Source organism: Fundulus heteroclitus, unplaced genomic scaffold (genome assembly GCF_011125445.2).
Source record: "Fundulus heteroclitus isolate FHET01 unplaced genomic scaffold, MU-UCD_Fhet_4.1 scaffold_38, whole genome shotgun sequence".
NCBI lineage: Eukaryota > Metazoa > Chordata > Actinopteri > Cyprinodontiformes > Fundulidae > Fundulus > Fundulus heteroclitus.
Window position 1 is genome coordinate 1,359,013 of NW_023396792.1, and position 16,640 is coordinate 1,375,652.

General features: G+C 39.7%; 2 protein-coding genes across 6 annotated transcripts; one reads left to right on the forward strand and one right to left on the reverse strand.

Moving 5' to 3' along the window:
- Nucleotides 1-5,871, reverse strand: sdhaf2 (succinate dehydrogenase complex assembly factor 2). The gene is made up of 4 exons (XM_012850709.3): nt 5,735-5,871; nt 3,529-3,752; nt 2,368-2,477; nt 1-407 (listed from the first exon to the last, which is right to left on the reverse strand). The coding sequence occupies exons 1-4, from the start codon at nt 5,759-5,761 to the stop codon at nt 277-279; spliced, it is 492 nt and encodes a 163-aa protein (XP_012706163.1). The 5' UTR covers nt 5,762-5,871; the 3' UTR covers nt 1-276.
- Nucleotides 5,872-5,947: 76 nt separating this feature from the next.
- LOC105916287 (cleavage and polyadenylation specificity factor subunit 6) lies at nt 5,948-16,600 on the forward strand. Of its 5 annotated transcripts, none has more exons than XM_021309578.2 (10): nt 5,948-6,049; nt 6,340-6,661; nt 9,345-9,542; nt 10,488-10,591; nt 10,725-10,870; nt 10,963-11,299; nt 11,477-11,565; nt 13,475-13,619; nt 13,724-13,968; nt 16,284-16,600. In XM_021309578.2, the coding sequence occupies exons 2-9, from the start codon at nt 6,575-6,577 to the stop codon at nt 13,962-13,964; spliced, it is 1,347 nt and encodes a 448-aa protein (XP_021165253.2). In that variant the 5' UTR covers nt 5,948-6,049; nt 6,340-6,574; the 3' UTR covers nt 13,965-13,968; nt 16,284-16,600. The 5 variants fall into 5 exon arrangements, with proteins under 5 accessions (XP_021165253.2, XP_021165252.2, XP_021165254.2 ...); XM_021309577.2 differs by lacking the exon at nt 5,948-6,049 and adding an exon at nt 6,149-6,232; XM_021309579.2 differs by lacking the exon at nt 5,948-6,049 and adding an exon at nt 6,158-6,236.
- The last annotated feature ends 40 nt before the right edge of the window (nt 16,601-16,640 follow it).

Here is a 16,640-nt window from a genome sequence, read left to right on the forward strand (position 1 = left end):
CATTTTGATCTTACTGATGTGGAGAGTGCTCTGTCTTATTAACAGATTTTCATAACATTCATCCTCTTATACTGACAATTGCCTTCAAAACACATAGGACAGTAAAACAACCAATTCATTTCAAATCAGATGACGAAAACTAGGAGAAAGCAACAATGTATTCCCAGCATCCTTCGCTACTCTACCAGTTTTCTCTTTTTTTCTCTCTCTCATGGTTAACAGTAATATATTAACACCTGCAAAGAGTCTCTGAAAGTGTCCAAATGGTGAAGGATGTCACTGGGCTTCTTTTTCCAGGTACTCCAAGCTGGGCGCATCTAATCTCTGTTCGTGGTTTTTGTTTTTTGTGAATTCCTTCAGCATTTCCATAACTTCTCCTTGGTACACTTCAGGTGTGGGCTGGGCTTCTGCAAAAAGAGGACATGACAAATTCAATAACAGACTTTTCTAGCATCTTTTAAATCTTGATTTCAAGTAGAAAATGAATTAATGGTCAGATGGGTGAAGAACAATATGGGCTCAGAGAGGAGCTCCGCTGAAATCCTATTGGTTTGATTTAGATCAGCCTGAGAAGGTTAATTGAAAAGGCTGGCATAGGACTGATTTTGCATGCTGGACACTTGACAATAACTACCATATGTAACAAACAATTAGCACGTTTGGTAGTTGGATCAGTGCACGGGATTATCCTTATCTTTTTAAAGACTTCTTCGCCTAAAGATTTGATTATTTGACAATGTAAGACCTGTGTAGTTATTTTCTTAAGTGAGTTCAGTGTGTCTGAAAGTCCTTTAGCTGACCTGAGCTGCTGTAAAATGAAAAGAGGATTCTCACATTAAGTCTGTTATTTGGCTGTATGGCTCAACCAAAAAAAGAGAGAGAACCTGCTGAAGAACATCTAATGAGTCCAATATAACCCAATAAGTGTTTTTCTGTTATTATGTAACTTATTTTACCACTGGAATCTCACTGAGAGTTACAACTTCTTTTGCAAAGGAGTCCTGGCCAAATCTATTCCACAGTTTCATGAAAACAACAATATGTGCACAAAGTAGTTATTAAAAAAATCACTGTGGTTAAATGTGCATCAGTCATGTAAAACTCTTGCACCTGGTGCTGCACAATATATGAAATCACAATCATCACTGCAAAAGTATGTGTAATATTACAATAGCATAGCAGTGCTTGGCTGCAATATTTGGTAGGGTATTATATTTGAAGTGGCAAGCATGTAAATTCTACAGGTCAATAATATATTTGGCCTGTTGTGCAGGTTTTCTCTCTCATCACAGTCCACAAAATCTATACTTTTAGTGTCAGAGATGTTAAAGTTCACAATGAGTGTGAGGGAGGTTGTGGAGAAGGAACAGAAAGACAAGAGTCAGGAAAATGTGAGCTAATCGTAATCGATATGATCCTCGCCATATTAAGCAGTGTTATTGCAATTAAAGATTTTCATGATGCTGGGCAGAATTATTTATAGATAGTTGTCTGTTCCCCCAAATCCTGTGAAATGCCCTTGGATACATACAAGGAGACCAACTCCTATAGTTTAAGAATGCTACATTAGAGTTTGTCTGGATGCTGATCAAAGAGTCGTAATCTGTGACATTTCCATAAATGACTAGACCTAAATAAGGATAAAATGAATAGAAATAGAGTTAATATTTAACCTTCAGAAAATAATAGGCAAATAGTAATCAAAATAAATTTTTCAAGATGTAAACGTCATTATTATTATAATAATGTCCATAACTCATCAGAATACTTAACTGCAAATTGATATAACCTGATATGCAATGGTAAAGTATGGGGGTGTAAAATGGATTGTTTCCAGGCATGAAACGGTAACATAATGGAGGTTCGCTCAGAGCCGCGTGAGCTCTGGTGCAACATCATCAGCCAAAACCTCTGGTTGAAGAAAGGCAGACTTATTTAAAACTCCCAGAGGAGTTTTCCATATTTCAGTGATCTAACCTGAATTTTAAATGGTGCCGTCTTTAGTTGGCGTCAACACAAAATGAGGCAAAACAAACAGCGAAGATTAAAAGGTTTTGCATCAAAATCCAAAAGTGAAATTAGCCTCAAGCAGATTCCAGTTCTTTGCACAGAATCTACAGCTTTTTCTGTTTAAACGGAACTAATGATGCTAGAATAACGCTTGATAATGGAGTTTGTAATGAAGAAACAATGGAACAATGCTACAGGCAATGAGCCAAGGTTGAATTTGAGTGCAGAATAGAGGGCATCCACACAATTTTAATTAGTATATTGGCTTAAAAAAAAATCTATATTTGGAGATTTATTAGCACAAGTTAATTGTTTAAGGCAGAATAAACAGTCAAACGGAAACAATCATTTTCTCACCTGTGGCCCAGTAGTAGATGTCCCAGTCGTTGCTCGGTTCATTGATCAGCCTGTCATACTGCTGCAACTGGCTAGCAGTCATTGTATTCAGGTACCGCTTTGCAAAAAGGCTGCAAGAAACACGAGGAATACATCAAACTCAACTTCCTCACAAAGAAAGTGTCGCTGATAGCTGGCAGCTACACAAAAACATGAATTACCAAACACACTTGTTGAAAGTCCGGTTCGTAGGTCTCGTGTCCGTTATTAAACAAATTGCAAAGGCTTATAGTTGGCTTAAACAAACATTTACTGTAGACCATTTCTGGAAACGTCTGAATAATTATTACAAAGGGGAAAAAATGAAGGTTTTTCTTACAATACATACTTAATGCCTTTAGGCTCAATCCTCAGAAGATATGGAATCCCTTTCATTTCTATGCTGACGACTGTCAGCTCTACCTGCCCCTGAAACAGGGTGACAGCTTCTCGGTGACGGCCCTGCTGGACTGTTTGGAAGGCATTAAAGCTCGGCTAGCCCTGAACTTTTTGAACTTTAACAATAAGACTTTATGCATTGTCTTTTTATTCTTGTTTTTGAATGGATGCTTTTTAGTTTGTAGCTATGTACAGCACTTTGTTTCAGCTGTTGGCAGTTTTTAAGCGCTTTATGTTGGTATGGTATGGTATATATGAATTTTAAAACAACCCCTAGACCATGTATTATGGATTGTTTCCCAGCTTTTCATTGTGCAGGAACCAACCTGAACACAGCTGGCTTTAAAAATATCGATCATTAAAAGTTACATCAGACAAAATGAACTTATAATGTAATAAAATTGGCGCACAAGCCTCACACTGCAAAAACGGAACTAGAAATAAGTAAAATATTCTTTAAAATGAATGCATTTGTCCTTGATTTGAGCAGGTAAATAAGGTGATTTGCCAATGGAATAAGATGTTTGCACTTAAAATAGGAACAACTCCTCTCCACCATCTTATTTCAAGTGCAGGATGTCTAAATATCTTATTTTAGGGGTCAAAATACTCATTCCATTGGCAGATAATATTATTTACCTGCTCAAATCAAGGATAAATACAATAACTTTAAGAACATTTTACTTATTTTTAGATCCGTTTTTGCAGTGCAGAGAAAACAGAGAACAGACAGTGTATGACAACCTGAGCAATATGCAGTTCTCCAACATCCCCCTCTTGCGACTCTCATAGAGAAGCCGTCGTCTCTTGATGTCAACGGGCTCGTCTGTCTTCTCCATCCAGGGGGGCAGAGGGATCTCTATCAGGTCAGCCTTGTTGTCATCAGGGGCATCGCCCTTGTAGCCTCGAGATGAGACCACCGCTGTGACGCCTGGTCTCCGAACAGCCTGGCACATTCCTGTTACCAACTGACAGGCGACAAATTCGGTTACATCCCATAAACATGACAAGTTGTTGATTCAAAAGGTTTCCGATTCCAAATCACAAAATAGTGGAGGCGTTTATGAATACAAACATGTCTAACCTGAACAAACAAGAGAATATAATAACAGACTCAACAATAAATACAGTCTAACTGAAGTGTCTCTCGACAAATGTATAATATAATACAATATACAGAGATTTGTTTCTGTTTAAGTGTTATTAAGGAACCTTCTTTAATCCCACATGTCGAAATATTCTGTTCCAGAGTGAAGCAGAGAAACAAGTTGATGCATTTGTCACTTCTACGTTGCACTTCAGTTGATTAAAAAATGCTGCAGTGAGAGTTCTGATGAGAATTACAAGAAGCGATCATATTTTGTAAATTTTAGCTTCTCTTTATTGTCTTCGTGTAAATCCAGAACAGAATTTAAAATACTTTTTTCTCTACATTGTCACAATCTATGCATTAATAAAATGCTTTACCAACCAAAAACCAACCAAAGTGCTGTAAAAATTACAAAATAATAAAAAGCAATAAGCAATAAAATACAAGGTCGAAAATATAAGCAATAAAATCAGCAATAAAAGGCAAAGAAGAAACAAGAACTGGATTAATGCTCGTGCTCTCTGGAATTAAAAGCTAGTTTTAAAAATATATGTTTTATTTAAAGAGATATGAAATCATTTAAACTTGTAGTAGACCTCATTTAGAAAGAGGGAGACCGTTCAAAAGCCTGGGAGCTGCAGTTGAAAAATCTCTGTCTCCCTTGGTCACCAGCCGGGTTCTGGGAACAACTTTTGGGCTTGAGATCTTGGTTGTTCTAGGCATGAGTGCATATAAAGGATCGATAAGGTAAAGACCTGCCAGACCATTGTGACGTTTAAAAGCGAAATCTTAAACACAATTTTAAAGAAAAGGACAGCCAGTTTCTATCCACCTTAAATTAAAGATGATACGGTCTCTTTTTCCAACAGAACACTAAACTAACTTATGTTCTCTTTCAGTGATCAGGCTCCTCTCTTATGGAAACAGCCTCCAATTGTTGTTTGCAAGGCAGACACTTTTAAGACTGGGCTTCACATTTCACTTTTCTGTAAAAGCTTTTAGCAAGAGCGGCTCGGTTATCCCAAGCCATCTCTGGAGTTCTGCAGCTAGAGGCCTGGGATGCTTTGTCTGGAGGAGGGATCGCATGCAACGTAAATCCCTCCAAGCACTTGGATGGGATTCCTGACAGACATCTTTTCACCAACTGGCACTATAGAGTTATTACATCAGTTCGGATTGGACTGAGCGACGTGTACCAGAATCTGAATATTATACATTTAAACAAATGTGACTGATTCACTTGAATTTGGAGCGATGCAGCTGCATGTCAATTAAATTCGATTGCCTTGAAAAGTGCATGGAGATTCAATCTATTTTTGGAGCTATATAAATAAATGAATAAATAAATAAAAATTGTTAAAAATAAAAACAAAACCTGCACTATATAGTGCTGCTCAAACATCACTCTATGCGTTACGTTGGGACGTCTTTTGATTGATGCATCACATTAACTCCCAAAGGTTACACTTTAAAATGTAAAAAAGAGTTTATAGGACAACATTTAACTGTATTTCATTGCTTTCACGTCTCATTTAGTCCTGAATGAACACTGAAAGGCCAACATTAATAATCACAAAAAGCAGATGAGAATTGCGTAACGTCGCCAGATGCCCTGTTGTACAACAGCCTTCTGGCAGAAAACTTGAAACTACACCAGGAACATTAACACCGTCCAGACACAAGGTTAATGCTACAGTGTTAAAAAGGTAGACTCGTGTTTAAAAAAAGAGAAGCTTTGTTACGTATTTTTAAAATATATATATATACTTCACTCAAATATATTGGAGAACCTTAGTACTGCTAAGAGTCGGTGACACCAGAAGTCAGATTTCGCCGACAGCCATTAAATAGATAACTTACTCTTTTTGCCACAAGTGAAGACAACATTTTAAGATCCTTCCTCGGTAACCTTGATGTAAAAAGCAAAACGCCCGTCCTTCGCCGCTGTGCAAAGGTTTCTGCCTTGTGTTGAACAGAAATGATTACACAAGCGAGCGCGTTTACGTCACGGCGTGTGCGCCTGACGGACGGTCCGACTAGAAACACGCAAATCATAAAATCAGAACGTGTCCGGTCGTTGTTGCCAGGGAACGAGCCAGAGAATCATTTTGCGACTCCTACAATTGAACAGTCAAGGAATGCTGTGTAATTTGTGATAATTTACACGACTCAAATGTAAGTAGACAACGTGTGTGTGTGTGTGTGTGTGTGGGGGGGTGGGGGGGGGGGAGTAGGAACTACATATATATTTTTTGTTTCCGACCGGCAGTCCTTCCGTATTTTCATCGACTAAAAAAAAAAAAAAAAAAAAATAGCGTTGGCCCGGGCAAGGCAACATGCACTAGCCTGAACCTAAATGTGTGTGAGTGTGCAGATTAAAGGTTAGCGCGTGATTCTGTTTAACGTGGTTAATAGTTTTTCTTTCTCTTTCCTTTTTTTGTATGTGTGTCTAATCGTCCCTACAGATGTGCTTTTGCAAACCCCGAGCGGAGCGGTAACAGTCGCAAGCTAGCAAAACGAGGCATTATCGCCACAGTGAATTCTTAAGAACAAAAAGAAAAACACGAGGGGGGCGGCGGCGGAGTGAATGGTTAATCTGACGAAGGGAGCCTATGCGAAGTGAACTGGGCAGCGGAAGGAAGCAGGAAAACACACGCTACAAGTCTGCAGAGGCTCGGCATCTGAGGCCTGCCCGACGGGATGGCCGCTGCACAGTCTGCAGCAGGACCAAGCACCTCGAGGAATGACCACGAAGACCTTTACAGCGACCTGTATCCCAGCGATGATGTAAGTCAGACTGTAAGGCGTGTGTTTTTTTTTTTTCTTTTTGTTGTTTTGTAAGGAAAGGTTCATGGCTGCCAGTGTATTAAGCGTAACGTGTTTCCGTCGTTCAGGTGTTCCGTAAATACCTGATCGGACAGGTGTCGAGCCAAACGACTTATCCCCGCCAGAATTTGAATCCTCTGCGTCGGGAGAGTGCTTGAAATCAATAAAGGTTTTAACCTCCAGCTTTGGGAAGTCTAAATGTTTTTAAACATCACATTCTAATAAAATGAATTAGATTTTTTTTTAAACTCCTCATATTGTTCTATTTTTAAAAGCGACATATCTCGTTTTCTTAATATGCTTAATATCTCTATATAGTTCTTGGTTGAATTAAAATCTTAGCTGATCATTTTGGCTGTACCTTTATTCAGTGTTCATTTGATCACACGTGAAATATGCTTTATGTGATCTATTCATGCGGGTCTAGCCACCAAAAAAGAAAAAAGAGAACCAGCAGACAGATGTGATGGACTCAGGAAGGTGGATTTTTGGTTTCAGCAGACAGACATGCGACAATCTAATAACATAAAGCTAATATTTTCGTGACACATGTGGAAATGACCACAGACCTGTTAACTTTCTCAGAACGTGTTTCATTGAGTGATCAATCGAGTTTTAACCGACATAGCAATCCCTTACGATAGCACCAACAAGTGTTACATTTTCAGTTTTAACCCACTAACTGAACGACAATGTAACAACACCATTGCTAAATCTCATTAAGAAAAGTAAAACATCTTAATTTCCACTCCTAATAGGCTGGAAATGACGGCGGAGTTGACTGGATTCATTCTTCCAGCTGAATGCGCTCCCGACGCAGGGGATACAAATTCTGGCGGAGATAAGTCGTTTGGCACGACGCTGGCGCTAAATCGTTTTTAGTTTTCACAGTCAAGGGTAGAAACGTCACTATGTGAACACACCCTAACGGATTTCCTTTTATTTGCTATATTATTGGTGTTCTTTCGGCTCCTGGTCAAACCAATGTTACTGTAAAGATGAGCTGTTTTAGAAGTGTCAGGAATATGGCCGTGTCAAACAATGATGTTCGTAATCAATTATTCTATCGATTGTTCTGACAATTAATCGGATGAAAACAAATTCTGCACATTCTGCAGATTTTTTACTTAATTACGTAAGCTTATTTTATTATTAGTAGAAACAAATTCAAATAAGCAAATAGTTTGATTCTTTATTGAATAATAAGGATACAGCTGCAACTGGGCGAAAACGTTTTAACATCGATATGTTAAAAGCTCAGAAGAAGCTTTCCACAATGGAGACCTGGCCCTGTATGAGCTGACAACAAACAAGCTGGGAGATTGTGCCGGCAAAAATACATTTTTCTCCACAAGCAACACTTCTCCAATGTGGAGGAGCCTGAAACAAACCCCTCCTCCACATGCTGTGACGACCTAGCTGAGGATCTTCACCACTTCTTTTGCAGGTTCGATTGTCAAACTTTCAGAAACTATTCACCAACATATTCAACAAGTCTCTAGAACTGTGTGAGGCTGCTTAAAACGCTCTACCATCCACCCACCCCCCCACCAAAGAAAAATGAACCATCACATGACTAAATTACTGTAGACCCATTGCCCTGATGTCTGTGGTCATGAAATCCTTTGAGCGTCTGGTGCTGAAGCATATGAAAGACATCACAGGCCCGCTGCTCGACCACCCAGGGACACATGGAAGCTCCACTGGAAGCTCGTCCAGCTCATCCGTCAGTGGGTAAAAAATCTTCCTGATCAGGTGAAGTTGAGGAGCATCTTCTTCTGCCCAAGAACATCCAACACCGGCGCCCTCCAGCGGTCTCCTCTTCTCTCCCCTCTCCTCTGTGTACACAGCAACTTAACAAGTACAACCTTCCTTATGAGCTGCAGATCATCTTCCACACTGCCATCATTCAATGTGTCTTGTGCTCATCCATCTGCACAGGTCCAGTAAATGAGCAGCTACCATAGCTGTCTACCAAACTCACCCTGGTCACAGGTTTTCAGACGTTTGCCCTCAGGTTGGAGCTACAGAGCGCTGATGACTAAAACGAGTTGACGCAGAGCCAGTTTCTATCCCCATAGGCTATAATTACATACCTACAGATATATATGTATGGGGGGGGGAACTCTCCTGTACATCCTGCCCCTGTTCTTACCTTTTCCTTTTTATCTGTATATATTATAGGATTTTGTTCTGCTTGCTAATACTTTCTAATACAATACAGTGCCAACTGCCTTTATAGTGAAAACGGTCACAAACAAAAAGTGCCTAAATTTCACTTATTACTGTTTTGCTTTCATTCTTTATTTTGTTTACTTTAAAAAGCATAATTCTGTTTAAAGTAAACAGACCCTTCTAGTGTGCTTAAGGGCCAAGTTACGCTCTTCTTGTTTTTATTGTCCAAAAACAGACAAGAAGGAAAAACAATCGCACATTCTTCATCAAAAAGGTAAACAACGCATTTAAAGTCGCCTCACTCTGACAAATGGCGTCAACCATGGCGCCATGCGGTGTTGCGTTCGTGCTAAGGCAGGTACTGGCTTTGTTAGGGCTGTTGATGGCATCCTCAGACTCCTCCTGTGTACGTGGAGATGTAGAAGACAAAAGTTTCTCAGATTTATTTGTTGCATTTTATCCCGCACAGGATTTGGATAAAACATCTGAAGCAAATGAACTTTATGACGCTGTTCTAACTGGGACGGTTGATAAAGACAAGAAGGCTTCGAGTAAAGTCGTTTCCAGAAAGAATGCTTCGGAAGAGGGAACAACGGCGGAGGAGCAAACACAAAAAGAGGGAAAGCGAGCGAGGAGACTGTCTATATATGTTGGAAATTTTCCTTGGGTAAGTACCATCCCCTGTGTGTTAAAACTCAACCAAGATATTTTAAAAGGAGATGATACATTCCGACTTTTTCCTCTTGTTTCTGCTGTGCTTAAGTTCTACCGTCAAACACACATATTTTCTGCTACTAGGCTAACAGAGCACCGTAAATGGAAAAAACTAAAATTGAGCAGGACACGCCTCCTCAGTGTACGCACATGAAAGGCACCAGATTTGCCAGCAAATGTAACCAGTTTCAGTGGCCCTCGTTTAGAGAATTATGTCTATCTCCATTCTATTTGTAAAACACGTTTAAGAGCAACAAATGTTGACCAATAAAGCAATACATTGGATTTGAGGCTATTTACAGCCAAAGGACATCTAAAAACTAACTCAATCAAAAGCAAGGACAAAGAGATGTCTGGCTATTCCACAGCTACCTGGAAGTCATTGCTCTCCATTTAACCAAAGACTTGTGACACTTTTTGTTTTGGTTTTTGTAAATGTAATTAACATTTTACCACATTTGGAGAATTGCTAACGATCTGCTTTATCTAAAATGTCCATCATTCTTTTTTTCATTACCGTAAATGGTTCCTAGAACTTTGTTTATAACAACTATTTCAAATATGTATTGTTCATTCTATGCACTAATGATCTATTTTGATATTTTTAGTTGGACACATAGGTTACATAAGAAACACGATCTCTTAGAATGTTTATCTATAGTTTTTTATCCCAGAGGTCAAATTGGAGATTAATTTGAGCTTTCAGTGTTAAAATATTTAACTAAGATACAATATTTCCTGTGTAATAATGTTAATGTACATAATGTTATTTGTTTTTACTGTCGGTATTATTTTTTTTCCATATTAGTCTAACATGTCACTTACAAGTCTTGATTGACTTCATCCTTTCTGCCCTGCTGTCATTCCCTCTCTCCAAACCTCCTCCTCCTCCTTGCAGTGGACATCAGACAAGGATCTCACAAGCCTTGCCCAGAAACTGGGTGTCAGAGACATTGCAGACATCATATTTGCTGAAAACAAACTTAATGGCCAGTCAAGAGGGTGAATGTTTTAAAAAATATACATATTTTCATTCATTCTAGAGACAACATAACGAACGTATTCATGTCTGATTATGTTCGGGTGTGTATTTCTGATGCAGCGTTACTCACCTTGATGTTTTCCTGTGTTACAGCTATGCAGAACTGGTGGTGACCTCGGAAAAGTCTTTAAAAATATTGCTAGAAAAAATGCCACAGTGTCATATTAACGGGGAAAAGATAAATTGTCGCTTTGCTACCCGGCAGAACCTTTCTGTGTTTGAAGACATTGCAAATAAACGTAAGATCAGCCGAAAATCTGCATGACATATACATAATGTCATTGTGACTGTTGATTTTGCTAAAAAAACAAAAATAATGGGGTTTTCACAGGTATACCCCTACGTGTTGGTTCAGGTTCCAAGGATTCGGATTCTATGGAAAAGACTCCCACAACATTACCTTCACGGGAATCCAGCGCTCTCCCTGCTCCACCACCACTTTTCCCATCGAATCCATTTGCAAACATGTTTCCGTCACCGCCCAGTCCTTTTCTCGGACGGCCGCCCCCGCTGTTTCCACACATGCCACCACCGGTCCCTCCCCTCATGCCACCTCACATGTTTCCTCCCCAAATCCCTGGCCTCCCACCGCCGGGGCTGCACCTAAACCCTCCTTTCTTCAACCTGACGCAAGACGGCGCCAGCAGCAAGTCGCACAAAGACAGAGGGTGAGTGAGGAGACTTGTCGATACTATCCGTATGAGAAGATGCGTAGATGCTTAAATGATCAAAGTGGGGTCTTTGGAATGTTATGAAAGTAACTTATAGTTCGTTTACTTCTGTTCAGTCGTTTGAGTCTTTAAATGACGACAGTGTTTCTGTTTTTCATCGCAAACATCTCACAGCGAGGATGGAGATCACGAGGAGCTGATGAACAGAAACCGAGCAATTGCCAGCAGCGCAATCACCAAGGCAATTTCAGGAGCTACAACTGGTGAGAACAGATGATCCAAACAAAACTTAAAACTTGATTAAAACCATCTGAGGGGGAAAAGACCATTTCCAACTGTTAATGAAATGCACTCGTTTTTAACTACAAGCTAAGTGTCATTTCAATTTAATCATACAGTGATTGTAGTAAAATGTTTCTTCGGAGGACATCATCTTTCTAGGTAAGAATAGAAATTGCAAAAATAATTAACAGTTTAAAAAAAAGGAATAAAAACTTCAGAATTATAGTCCAGATCCTTTAATTTGTTAAACTAGATTAATGAGGACATCTCTCTCTTTTTTTAATTTTTTTTTTATCAAAAGGTATTTAGAAAATGGCAAGCAATGTTTTAACTCTGGCCAATATGTTAATCTAGGATCTTCTCACTTTAGCTGTAACTGGTAAGAAAATAGAGCCTCACATTCTCCAAAGTGGTTCTTACTTGTCTCGGCCAAACTCCAGGTTTTAGATTTGTATCACAGACACAATTCTGCAGTTTATTGATGCCTTAAAAGCCTTTATTAATGAAAAGTTATTTTATAATGTATATAACAGCTGTGTTCCCAAAGTTCTGTACATGTGTACATAAGATGGGGTAGCTGTGTGTCAGCCCCTTTTAGAATAAGGAACGGGGTCAGGCAGGGAAGCATTTTGTCTACATGGATGGTTCATCAAAGCAGCTACCAGACTGGGACAGGGTTTGTTGTTGGTGAGACCATAATTCACCACCTGATGTATGCAGATTTGGTTATTTTTAGTCCCCGTAGTGCTGGCTTTCAACAGTTATGCTCACAATACGGTCAGGAGTTTGACTTGATGTGCCATGCAGTGAAGAGTAACATGATTATAAGAAGTTGGGAGGACAGGTCAGAAACTAGTATTCCTGATTTCTCTTTATCTGACGCTGTTCTTAAAGTGTGTGTGTGCTGCTGCTACTGGGACGTTATATAACCAATGACCTGGCTGATGACATGGACATTTACAGACAAGGACGTTTAACGTATGCACCACCTAATGTACAGTGAAAGTGACACTTTTTAAAGCATATCTGTATACTACAAGCTAAGCAGTAGGCAGAAATTTAAATGGGCATGTAATGGATGGTGCTGCTTAGGATGCTGAGATGGACTAGTGCAAATCGGTTATGTGCTGGTGTTTCCACTTTTTATGCTGTATTACGTAAACTTCTGTACAGGTGTATGTGTAGATCAGCTGACTTTACAAATAACATCATCCTGTCACTGACCCCAACACCAAGCTCAGTCAGGTGTAAGTCTAGCATGTGGAACCATTGGGGTTTTAGCCTTTTTGTAAATTTGTGACAGCTTTTTAAATTTAATTTGTATTTTTTTTATTTATTGACTTATTCTTCTATTAATTCTTATATGGACCTACTTGTCTTTACTAAAGTAATAATAATACCCACAGATTCCAAGTCAAGTACATTCCAATTTCATCCTAATTATCAAACGTTGCAATCAAGTTCAGTTTAATTATCGAAATTAGTAAAAAAAAAAAAAAGTTTTCTGCTTAAGGATACCTAGCCTATTCTGCTGAGTTGTTAAACTTTGCATTAATCCCTCATACTGAGCCTGCACATAACGGCAGAGAGAAGAAAAAAACTCTCCTTTTAAGAGGAAGAAATCCCAGGGGTTTGAGAGGACAGAGCACAGAACATAAGCACTGATCCAAGAGTACTTTCGACGATAAAGAAGAAGTGGACAACGGTTCAGGGCAGCTGCAGCTCCTTTAGTGGCTTCATCTAGGACAGTTTGCTCCTATAAAGCTTTTTCATGCTTTATAGGAGGAATGGTGGGGGGAAGAAAAGTTGTTTTTGCAGTAGCAACGGAACTGAAGTTTTGCTAACCCAAACCTCTATAAACTTTTTTTCTTCTTCTTCATGCCACGGCAGGAGACCTGGGTACGGCCATGGAAACACTATTAACTGCTATTGCCATCATTAAGCAGTCCAGAGTGTACGAAGATGAATGCTGTCAAGCTCTTGTCACCTCACTTAAAGACTGTTTGGTCTCCATCCAAGGGGACTATTCCTCCAAGTGTGTATTTCTAGTTGTTTTAGCAGTGTTTTTTTTTTTTTTCCTTTTTAATTCAGCCGTTCTGTCCACTCGATCTTTATCAACCGATTCGCTTTACTTTCCAGGCAAAGCCGTCATTCCAGAGAAAGAGACCGGGACAGGGGACGCGAAAGAGACCATGACCGGGACAGAGAGCGCGACCGAGACCGGGACAGAGAACGGTACAGAGAACGAGACCGAGACGGCGCTTACGACAGGGAGAGCGCGGGAGCGTCTCGGAGATACCGAGAGCGTTCGTGGAGCGAAGAGAGAGACAGGGAGCGCTCACGAGAACGACACAGAGATCACAGAGACCGGTACCGATAAATTGGTAAGCTTCTCACAATTTCATAAATCTCTAGATATGTTGATTTCAATGTGTAGACTGGATGGGTCGGGACATCTGGTAGGTTGTCCTCTTAGAAATATATTTACTTAGAAAACTGGGGATATGCTCAATCCAGAATATTATGTGTGACTGCAAGGACCTCACAAGGCTGAGATTAATCAAATCGATCAAATTACAACTCAAAAGGAAAAGTACTATTTATCTTTTTAGAAGCATTTAGCAGTTTAAATGTCTCCCTTTCTGATAGTATGAGGCTGCATCAACGTCAACATAACAGGGAAGTTGTATATAAGGAAAGCCAACATGAATACTTTGAGGCATATACTCGATTTAGAGCAAACATCTTTCCATGCAGTCACTGTCCTTTCTAGGGAAGGTTTTGTAGATTTCAGCAAGACGACGCACAACCAGGTTCAACATCCGCGGCATGATTATTTATCCTTTTCCTGAAGTATCTAATCTATTCAGGTCGTGCCAGTTCAACACGGTCTGCTTCATTTCCCATGACAATTGAGTAGCATCTCAACGGGGACAGGATCTTTAATGGCAAGGCGGCCCCACAGTCCAGTACACCAACACAGCAGCGCAGACCGCTGCTCTGTTTGACTTTTGTCAGACGCCGAGTAAAAGAGGAGTGCCAGAGAAGGCTGTGGGCAGCTAGATGAAGCACCCTGCATACAGAGAGAGATAAGTCATGTGGTGTCACACGGAAGGATACCAGCTAGAATGACATGTGAAGGTAAGTTAACGCTAGCTTGCTTTAATAATGGTGCTCAAAAACATTAAGCCCAGCGTAACATGGTTTAATGGTTGAAGATCGTTTAAAAATATGCGGCGACTAGTGACGCCACCCCCTAACCAATCAGTGCCCAGCACTGTCTTCCAACATCGCGTTTTTAGTATGACTCGGATAGCTTGAACCGCAAGCAAGCAGGTACTAAAGACAGCAACGTCCCATGCTAATGGAAAACGTCGAAAAAGCAACCAAACCCATAGCAAACCGTCGGGTCGCGGTGACGTGGAGCCGTTACTAACCGCTCTGAGTCGCACTGAAATGGCAATGGCAAAAGAATGTCGGTCAGTGATTGGTTTGGGGGAGGGGGGCGGTGGCAACGTCACTAGTCACAGCATAAAATGGTCTTAAACCATTAAATATTTTACTCGGCTTGTGGTTTATGAGCAGTATTACAGCAAGGTAGTGATAGTTTACCTTCAGATGTCCTCTATCTTACATCCTTCTGCTTGATACCACATGACTTTTCTCTCTCCTCTAGCTGCCCAGTTTTCCCCGGCAGTCTGGAGAGACAACAGCCAAGAACGGGACAGCAGTCTAAGCTGTTGGTGTATTGGACTGTGGGGCCACATCGCTTTTAAAGATCCCGCTCCTATTGAGATGCTTCTCAACTGTAAAAAAAAAAAAAAAAAAAATCAAACTCTGTTGAACTGACCTGGCCTGAATAGATTAAGTACGTATGGAAAAGGAGCATTAGAGTCCAGCTGATTGTCCAGACTTTTCACACCCGAAAAACACTTCAAAGATCTCCATACTGTTGTTCGGCTAGAATTCTTTTGTTGTACAAGAGGAAATATTTTTCCTCCTACGTACAAGAAGCCTCACGTCTCAGCTGTTTGCAGAATGTTGCTACTAAAAGAGGAAGCTACAGTTTGTCAGTTTTTTTTTATTAGGCTGCAAAATATCACAGGTTTTACACTTGTTCTATTGTGAATATTGCCTGTAACCAATATACACTTTTTTAAATTTAATTTAGAAATATTGACTCGGGACTTTATTAGTAAATAAAAACCCGAGTTTGAGTCAGCTGCCCTCTCCTGCTTGCTCCCTTTAATACTTTTACTGTAAACGGGCCAGTTCTAAATTACTTCAGACCTTAAGTTTGTAGTTTTATGTCATTGAAATATGAAATACCAACATGACTGGTGCACTTACCTGTCCTGTAGTAGCAGTAAAATATTTGTGATTACATTTTATTGTATTCAACCACATTCATAAAAGGGTTAAGATTTTCCAATTGCCATTTGAATTCTCCAAGAAAGTTTTGATTTAATAAAACTAAGGTAAGCCAATTGTTTTTAGTACAGACCACTTAACATGGTCATTATCCAGAGTCCAGGAAGGTTCTAGGAATTGGCATAAGTTAGCAGGAAATGCTGTACTACAGCTTGAAAAAGGTAGAAGAGTACTTGACATGTTTGTATTTATGCACATTTCCACTCCGCATTTGAAATGTAACTGACTTTGCTATGCTTCCTCATCCCCTACCCCATCTCCTCTCTAGGGTGATTTCGACCGAAGCCGAAAAGGAAAGGCATTTTGTTTTTACACCATGCTGTATAAACATCACAGGGAATCTTAACCACAAAGTGTAAAGTGTACTTTTTTTCCCCCCTCTAATAATACTTGTAGAATTTTGTTTTAACAAAAAGGTCTGTACATTTTTTTTTGTGTATGATAGAAACATTTGCATGCAGTGACCACCTATTAATAACTTGAAAAAGTTTTTGTTTCCTTTTTGTATAAACTCTACAAATTGAAAAAAAAATAATTTCCTTGTAAACTGTTTTGTCACGATCTTATTAAAGTACCTAGAGATCATTTGTGTTGGTGTTTTTAATTTACTTGTTCAACGTCAAGG